The 9480-nt window shown below is 51.0% G+C and overlaps 1 protein-coding gene across 1 annotated transcript; it reads right to left on the bottom strand.

Moving 5' to 3' along the window:
* Positions 1–372: 372 nt before the first annotated feature.
* On the bottom strand, positions 373–8224 carry LOC144948265 (uncharacterized). Its single transcript, XM_078877687.1, has 3 exons — positions 8178–8224; positions 4736–4761; positions 373–4676 (listed from the first exon to the last, which is right to left on the bottom strand). Exons 1-3 carry the CDS (start codon positions 8222–8224, stop codon positions 3634–3636), a joined length of 1116 nt encoding a protein of 371 aa, XP_078733813.1. The 3' UTR covers positions 373–3633.
* Between the last annotated feature and the right edge of the window lie 1256 nt (positions 8225–9480).

Here is a 9480-nt window from a genome sequence, read left to right on the forward strand (position 1 = left end):
TGGCATCTACATCTGCAGAACGTGAAGAACCAGTGGCATCTACATCTGCAGAACGTGAAGAACCAGTGGCATCTACATCTGCAGAACGTGAAGAACCAGTGGCATCTACGTCTGCAGGAGCTTACTCAACTCTTAAAGCCAATCCGCGTGTTTAGCGTACACCCCGTAACGACGCGTTTTGAATCGACAGAGAGCTAAAGTCGGGACTTACGAACGAAATCGGCTCACGAACACTTCCCTCTGGAATTAAACTCGTTCGCAAAGCAGCGGTTAGTCCGTGCACTTTGGCTGTTGTGCCTCTCGCTCCGTTCAAGTTCGTCGGGCGAACGTCCGATGGACCCCCGCTCCCTCCCCGCCCCCCCCCACCGCCCACCAGCCCATCGCCTTATGACGCCCGGCGGTTTCGGCTCTCTCATTGGACCTCGTCACACGTGCTCGCCTCCCACGTGGGCAACGCTCGCCTATGGGCAGAAGTGTGAGCACTCGCGCGCGTGTGTGTGTGTGTGTAGACGCGTGTGTGTGTGTGTAGACGCGTGTGTGTGTGTGTGTGTACTCGCTACGCGCGCGTGGTACACACACGTGTGTGCGTGCATGTGTGTGTACTCGCTACGCGCGCGTGGTACACACACACGTGTGCGCGTGGCAGGTAACTCGCGTTCGTGTGCCCGCACGCAAGCGCTCACGCGTGTCACGCGTCTGCGAGTACCCGCCCGCGTGTGGGTACGTGCGTACACGCTTACCACCCACGTGTCGAGTACTCGCACGGGTACCTGCGTGTGTGTGTGTGTGCACGAGTACTCGCACGGGTACCCGTGTGTGTGTGTGTGTGTGTGCGCGAGTACTCGCACGGGTACCCGCGTGTGTGTGTGTGTGTGTGCACGAGTACTCGCACGGGTACCCGTGTGTGTGTGTGTGTGCACGAGTACTCGCACGGGTACCCGTGTGTGTGTGTGTGTGCACGAGTACTCGCACGGGTACCCGCGTGTGTGTGTGTGCACGAGTACTCGCACGGGTACCCGCGTGTGTGCGTGTGTGTGTGTGTGTGCGAGTACTCACACAGTACCGGTGGCCTGAGGCCCCCGATGGAGTAAATTCTCTACATTCAGACGTTAGCTCTTGTTCATGCAGTCATGCCAGGATCAACTTTTGATTGTATGTACAGGCAGCCTACAGCCTACACCCCCAAAAGCCCTACACACCCCAACACTCCACCCTACACCCCAACGCTGCGTTACCAAACACCACAACCCTCTACGCCCCGACACCCCAACACCCTACACCCTACAACCCCAATCTTCCACACCCTACAACCCCAATCTTCCACACCCTACAACCCCAATCTTCCACACCCTACAACCCCAATCTTCCACACCCTACAACCCCAATCTTCCACACCCTACAACCCCAATCTTCCACACCCTACAACCCCAATCTTCCACACCCGAGGCAACAAAGCCCTATGCCCCAACCGCCGTGCTAGCACGTGCGGGCACATGCTGGGACAAGGTGTTAGAGTTAGGCCTCGGAGTTAGAGTTAGGCCTCAGAGTTAGGCCTAGGTGTTAGAGTTAGGCCTCAGAGTTAGGCCTCGGAGTTAGGGTTAGGCCTCAGAGTTAGAGTTAGGCCTCAGAGTTAGGCCTAGGTGTTAGAGCTAGGCCTCAGAGTTAGCGTTAGGCCTAGGTGTTAGAGTTAGGCCTAGGTGTGAGAGTTAGGCCTAGGTGTTAGAGCTAGGGCACAGGTTCAGGGTCATAGGCTAGGCGCAAAGGTTGGTTAGGGGTTAGAGGTTAGTACTCAGAATCGGGGTGTAAAAGTTAGGGCTACGGGGTTAGTTTCACGGCTTGTGGCTGTGTCATAGGGATCGGGGTTATTACTCGGGGGTTAGGGTTATAAGTTACAATTAGGGGCAAGGGTTATACGGGTTATAGGGTAAAAGTGACGGTTTAGGATTCGGGGTTATGGGTTCGGGGTTAGAGAACTTTATGGTTTCGAGCTGTACTATAAGAGTTGGGCTTCGAGGTTAGGGGGTTCGGAGTTGTTGTTAAACGATTTCATCTTGGGGGCTGTGGGTTAGGGGCTCAAGGATGGGGGGGGGGGGAGGTTACGATTGTGGTTAAATAAGTTAGGGCTTAGAGGGTAGCGGTTCGGCCTGTGGGTGAGGGCTTAGAGGGAGGGTAGCGGTTCGGCCTGTGGATGAGGGCTAAAGGGTTAAAGGTTAGGGCTGTGGGTTAGGGCTAAAGGGTTAAGGGTTAGGGGTGTAGGTTAGGGCTTAGAGGGTAGCGGTTCGGCCTGTGGGTGAGGGCTTAGAGGGAGGGTAGCGGTTCGGCCTGTGGATGAGGGCTAAAGGGTTAAGGGTTAGGGCTGTGGGTGAGGGCTAAAGGGTTAAGGGTTAGGGGTGTAGGTTAGGGCTTAGAGGGTAGGGGTTCAGGCCGTGGGTGCGGGCTTAGAGGGTAGGGGTTCAGGCTTTGGGTTAGGGCTTAGAGGGTAGGGGTTCAGGCCGTGGGTGCGTGCTGTGGGTGAGGGCTTAGAGGGGTAGGAGCTTATGGCTCTGGGGGGTTACAAATGAGCGGGTCGGTGTGGTGTGTCGGCTTGCGGTTAAAGCTATAGAGGAGGGAGTCCAGACTCGGGGTTTACGTTTGCAAAGAGAGGGTCGCAAGGCGTCCGCTTCGAGCTTGGGGGCTTAGGCCTTGGGGCTTGGGCAGAGGTCGCAACCGGGCAACCCCGATACCCGTACCCTACCCGATACCCGGCTACCCGTACCAGGCCGGGTACGGGTAGCCGTTTGCGACCCTGGTGCGGCCGGGTACGGGTACGGGTAGGCCGTGAGTCACTGGTGAGTCACCGTTTGTCACTCATTTCGGGTAGGGTACGGGTAGGGAACGGCTACCCGTACCCGGCCGGGTACGGGTACCCATTTGCGACCCTGGTGCGACCGGGTACGGGTACGGGTAAGGAATCAAAACGCGTTTGCGACCTCTGGGGTTTGGAACGTGGGGATTCGAGTTTAAGGCAGTAGAGAGGGGGGTCCGCGCGCGGGGGGGGTTTCGGAGGTTTCGAAAGGGGGTTGAGGGTTCAAGTCATGCCATGCAGCGGAGTCATGCACGGGGAAAGGCAGCAAGACTGCACGGGGCTGCATAGACTGCATATACTACTGTATATACTGTATGCACTGTATACATGGCGCCCACTGTATATGCTGCGTATACTGCATATACGGCGTATACTGCGTATACTGTATATACTGTGTGTACTGTATATAGTGTATATACTGTATGTACTGTACGCACTGTATACATGGCGCCCACTGTATATGCTGCGTATACTGCATATACGGCGTATACTGTGTATACTGTATATACTGTGTATACTGTATATAGTGTATATACTGTATCTACTGTATACACGTGCATACTGTACCCACTGTGTATACGGTGTGTACTGTATATACTATGTGGACTGTATATACTGTACGCACTGTGTATACTGTATATACTGTTTACACAGAGTATACTGTATACACTGTATGCGCTGCCTGTGTTGTATATACAGTATACAGTGTGTATTTTGTGTGCTGTGTAAACTGCATGTGATGTGTATACTGTATATACTGTGCATACTGTGTGCACTGTATGTACTGTTTACACAGTATGCACAGTGTATACTGTGTGCACTGTATACACTGTATATGATGTGTATATTGTGCATACTGTATAAACTGTATATACGGTGTCTACTGTACGCACTGTGTATACTGTATGCAATCTATATACTGTATCTACCGTATGTGTAAATCGCGTGCACTGTATGTACAGTGCATACTGTACGCATTGTATGCAATGTCTACAGGTACCTACTGTATACACTATCAATTGCGTGCACTGTATATACTGTGTATACTGTATGTGCTGTGTAGACTGTATATACAGTGTGTTGCGTATACTGTATATGCTGTATGCAATGTTTATATGGTGCCTACTGTGTATACTGTATATACTGTATAAATTGCGTGCACTGTATATACAGTGTATACTGTGTGTACTGTATGCAGTGTATACTGTATGTACTGTATGCACACACACGTGTGTGTGTGTACTCTCTCCTGTGTGTGTGTGATCTGTGTGTGTGTGTGTGTACTGTGTGTGTGTACTGTGTGTGTGTGTACTCTGTGTATGTGTGTGTACTCTGTGTGTACTGTGTGTGTGTACACTCTGTGTGTGTGTACTGTGTGTGTACACTCTGTGTGTGTGTACTGTGTGTGTGTGTGTACTGTGTGTGTGTACTCTGTGTATGTGTGTGTACTCTGTGTGTACTGTGTGTGTGTACACTCTGTGTATGTGTACTGTGTGTGTGTGTACTGTGTGTGTGTACACCTGTGTGTGTGTGCTCTCTCCTGTGTGTGTGTACTGTGTGTGTACACTCTGTGTATGTGTACTGTGTGTGTGTGTGCTGTGTGTGTGTGTACTCCTGTGTGTGTACTGTGTGTGTGTACTGTGTGTGTGTACTCCTGTGTGTGTACTGTGTGTGTGTACACCTGTGTGTACTCTCTCCTGTGTGTGTGTAATCTGTGTGTGTGTGTACTGTGTGTGTGTGTACTCAAGTGTGTGTGTACTTCTGTGTGTGTGTTCACCTGTGTGTGTGTACTCTGTGTGTGTGTACTGTGTGTGTTTACTGTGTGTGTGTACTGTGTGTGTGTACTGTGTGTGTGTACTCTGTGTGTGTGTACTCTGTGTGTGTGTTCACCTGTGTGTGTGTACTCTGTGTGTACTCTGTGTGTGTGTACTGTGTGTGTGTACTGTGTGTGTGTACTCTGTGTGTGTGTTCACCTGTGTGTGTGTACTCTGTGTGTACTCTGTGTGTGTGTACTGTGTGTGTGTACTGTGTGTGTGTGTACTCTGTGTGTGTGTACTCTGTGTGTGTGTTCACCTGTGTGTGTGTGTACTCTGTGTGTACTCTGTGTGTGTGTACTCTGTGTGTGTGTACTGTGTGTGTGTGTACTCTGTGTGTGTGTACTCTGTGTGTGTGTTCACCTGTGTGTGTGTACTCTGTGTGTACTCTGTGTGTGTGTACTCCAGTGTGTGTGTACTCCAGTGTGTGTGTACTCGTGTGTGTGTGTACTCTGTGTGTGTGTACTCTGTGTGTGTGTATTCTGTGTGTGTGTACTCTGTGTGTGTGTACTCCAGTGTGTGTGTACTCCAGTGTGTGTGTACTCGTGTGTGTGTGTACTCTGTGTGTGTGTACTCTGTGTGTGTGTACTCTGTGTGTGTACTCTGTGTGTGTACTCTGTGTGTGTACTCTGTGTGTGTGTACTCTGTGTGTGTGTACTCTGTGTGTGTGTACTCTGTGTGTGTGTACTCTGTGTGTGTGTACTCTGTGTGTGTGTAATACTCTGTGTGTGTGTACTCTGTGTGTGTGTACTCTGTGTGTGTACTCTGTGTGTGTGTACTCTGTGTGTGTACTCTGTGTGTGTGTACTCTGTGTGTGTGTACTCGTGTGTGTTTTTACTTGTGTGTGTGTGTACCCTGTGGGTACCCTGTGTGTGTACTCTGTTTGTGTGTACTCAAGTGTGTGTACTCTGTGTGTGTACTCTGTGTGTATATTCTCCTGTGTGTGTGTACTCTGTGTATGTGTACTCATGTGTGAACTCTGTGTGTGTGTACTCAAGTGTGTGTACTCTGTGTGTGTGTACTGTGTGTGTGTGTACTCTGTGTGTGTACTCGTGTGTGTGTATATTCTCCTGTGCGTGTGTACTCTGTGTGTATCCCCCGATGTACGAACACACCCGTGTACTCTCCATGGGGCGAGCGAACGGTACGCGCGTGAGTGCGAGTGTTCATGCGTGTACGCTCCTACGTACGTGTGTGTGTGTGCACTACCCCACTTCTCTGTGTGTACACCGTGTGTACACCATGTGTACACCCCACGCGTACTACCCAGCCCTCTCTGTGCACGCCACGCGTACCCCCTGTGTGCATCTCCCCGTGTGCCCGTGTACTCTCTAATCCCCGTGGCGTGCACTCTCTGCTTTCCCGTGTACAGGTGTACCTCCAATAGCACTCAGGATGAGCTCTGTTGCAAACGTAGCGCTGTGCGAAACAGCGCTATAGCAGGGCACTATAACATGGTTTCAATGGAGATGCGTTACAGACAGTGCTATAGGAAACAGCGCTATAGCAGGGCACTATAACATGGTTTCAATGGAGATGCGTTACAGACAGCACTGTGCGAAACAGCGCTATCGGAGGTCGCTATAACATGGTTCCCAATGGAGTTGCGTTACAGACAGTGCTATAGGAAACAGCACTATCAGAGGTCGCTATAACATGGTTCCAATGGAGATGTGTTACAGACAGCGCTATAGGAAACAGCGCTATCAGAGGTCACTATAACATGGTCCCAATGGAGTTGCGTTACAGACAGCGCTGTGCGAAACAGCGCTATAGGAGGGCACTATAACATGGTTCCAATGGAGATGCGTTACAGACAGCGCTATAGGAAACAGCGCTATAAGAAACAGCGCTATAGGATGTCGCTATAACATGGTTCCAATGGAGATGTGTTACAGACAGCGCTATAGGAAACAGCGCTATCAGAGGTCGCTATAACATGGTTCCAATGGAGATGTGTTACAGACAGCGCTATAGGAAACAGCGCTATAGGAGGTCGCTATAACATGGTTTCCAATGTAGTTGCATTACAGACAGCCCTATAGGAAACAGCGCTATCGGAGGGCACTATAACATGGTTCCAATGGAGTTGCGTTACAGACAGCGCTGTGCGAAACAGCGCTATCAGAGGTCGCTATAACATGGTTCCAATGGAGATGCATTACAGACAGCGCTATAGGAAACAGCGCTATAAGAAACAGCGCTATCGGAGGTCGCTATAACATGGTTCCAATGGAGATGCATTACAGACAGCGCTATAGGAAACAGCGCTATCAGAGGTCACTATAACATGGTCCCAATGGAGATGCGTTACAGACAGCGCTGTGCGAAACAGCGCTATCAGAGGTCACTATAACATGGTTCCCAATGGAGATGCGTTACAGACAGCGCTGTGCGAAACAGCGCTATCAGAGGTCACTATAACATGGTTCCAATGGAGTTGCGTTACAGACAGCGCTATAGGAAACAGCGCTATAGGAAGTCGCTATAACATGGTCCCAATGGAGTTGCGTTACAGACAGCGCTATAGGAAACAGCGCTATAGGAGGGCACTATAACATGGTTCCAATGGAGTTGCGTTCCAGACAGCGCTATATGAAACAGCGCTATAGGAGGGCACTATAACATGGTTCCAATGGAGTTGCGTTACAGACAGCGCTGTGCGAAACAGCGCTATCAGAGGTCGCTATAACATGGTTCCAATGGAGTTGCGTTCCAGACAGCGCTATAGGAAACAGCGCTATAGGAGGGCGCTATAACATGGTTCCAATGGAGTTGCGTTCCAGACAGCGCTATAGGAAACAGCGCTATAGGAGGGCACTATAACATGGTTCCAATGGAGTTGCGTTACAGACAGCGCTATAAGAAACAGCGCTATCAGAGGTCGCTATAACATGGTTCCAATGGAGTTGCATTCCAGACAGCGCTATAGGAAACAGCGCTATAGGAGGGCGCTATAACATGGTTCCAATGGAGTTGCGTTACAGACAGCGCTGTGCGAAACAGCGCTATAGGAGGTCGCTATAACATGGTTCCAATGGAGTTGCGTTACAGACAGCGCTGTGCAAAACAGCGCTATAGGAGGTCGCTATAACATGGTTCCAATGGAGTTGCGTTACAGACAGCGCTGTGCGAAACAGCGCTATAGGAGGTCGCTATAACATGGTTCCAATGGAGTTGCGTTACAGACAGCGCTATAGGAAACAGCGTTATAGGAAGTCGCTATAACATGGTCCCAATGGAGTTGCGTTACAGACAGCGCTATAGGAAACAGCGCTATAGGAGGGCACTATAACATGGTTCCAATGGAGTTGCGTTACAGACAGCGCTGTTATGATTTTGAACCACAAAGCGATAAATGAGCGCTTCATTGGGGGTGTCGGTAACAGCCTTGGTGATGATACTGTATTCGTGATGAACTTATTGAAATCATTTCATAGATGAATAAATAAATACACTTTTAACGATAACCACATGAACAAAATTACAATAAGTTAAGTGCTCACCCTAAAACGCACGTTCCCGCGGGAAGCTCAGCACCAGCCAATGGGATGACTCGATCCATGGATCGCCTGCCAGTGAATCGATGCGGCGATTAAACCCTCTCGGTGGAATCGATCCCCTGACGTGGCTGTCGGATCGACTTGTGAGCAGAGACACGCCCCTCTATCTTCCATATATGGGCAGAGACACGCCCCCTCTATCTTCCATATATGGGCAGAGGCATGCCCCCTCTATCTTCCATATATGGGCAGAGACACGCCCCTCTATCTTCCATATATGGGCAGAGACACGCCCCCTCTATCTTCCATATATGGGCAGAGACACGCCCCCTCTATCTTCCATATATGGGCAGAGACACGCCCCCTCTATCTTCCATATATGGGCAGAGACACGCCCCCTCTATCTTCCATATATGGGCAGAGGCATGCCCCCTCTTATCTTCCATATATGGGCAGAGACACGCCCCCTCTATCTTCCATATATGGGCAGAGGCATGCCCCCTCTATCTTCCATATATGGGCAGGGACACGCCCCTCTATCTTCCATATATGGGCAGAGGCACGCCCCTCTATCTTCCATATATGGGCAGACACGCCCCTCTATTGTCCATATATGGGCAGAGGCACGCCCCCTCTATCTTCCATATATGGGCAGAGACACGCCCCTCTATCTTCCAATAATGGGCAGAGACATGCCCCCCCCCCCCATCTTCCATATACGGGCAGAGCCCCCCCCCCCCATTATCTTCCATATATGGGCAGAGGCACGCCCCCCACTAGCTTCGAAACGAGCGTTGTAAAGGAAAGGCGTTATAAGAGGCATACCGCTGCAAGAGGTACGTCTGTAGGTTCAACTCCAGCACCCCAATGCGTGTAGTCTCTACCAGGGGGTCCGTGTAGTCTCTACCAGGGGGTCCGTGTAGTCTCTACCAGGGGTCCGTGTACTCTCTACCCCGAGTTGTGTGTGTGTGTGTGTGTACTCTCCCCCAGAGGGCCCTTCATATACTCTACCCCAGGGGTCCGTGTACTCTCTACCCCGTGTGTTGTGTGTGTACTCTCTCCCAGAGGATCCTTCATAAACTCTCCCCCAGGGGGTCCATGTACTCTCTACCCCGTGTGTTGTGTGTGTGTAGTCTCCCCCAGAGGGTCCTTCATGTAGTCTCTCCCAGGGGGTCCGTGTACTCTCTACCCCGTGTTGTGTGTGTGTGTAGTCTCCCCCAGAGGGTCCTTCATGTAGTCTCTCCCAGGGGGTCCGTGTACTCTCTCCCAGGGGGGTCCATGTACTCTCTACCCCGTGTTGTGTGAGTACTCTCTCCCA

The sequence above is a fragment of the Lampetra fluviatilis genome, chromosome 48 (assembly GCF_964198595.1).
Source record: "Lampetra fluviatilis chromosome 48, kcLamFluv1.1, whole genome shotgun sequence".
Taxonomy (NCBI): Eukaryota; Metazoa; Chordata; class Hyperoartia; order Petromyzontiformes; family Petromyzontidae; genus Lampetra; species Lampetra fluviatilis.

What these genes read in the sequence shown, in the direction of transcription:
- LOC144948265 (XM_078877687.1), bottom strand. Translation starts at nt 8,224, where the DNA reads ATGGATCGAGTCATCCCATTGGCTGGTGCTGAGCTTCCCGCGGGAAC. An exon ending in GCTGAGCTTCCCGCGGGAAC is followed by an intron (nt 4,762 to 8,177) that starts GTGCGTTTTAGG and finishes ACACACACACAG; the next exon opens with AGTACACACAGAGTACACAC. An exon ending in CACAGAGTACACACACACAG is followed by an intron (nt 4,677 to 4,735) that starts GTGAACACACAC and finishes ACACACACACAG; the next exon opens with TACACACACACAGTAAACAC.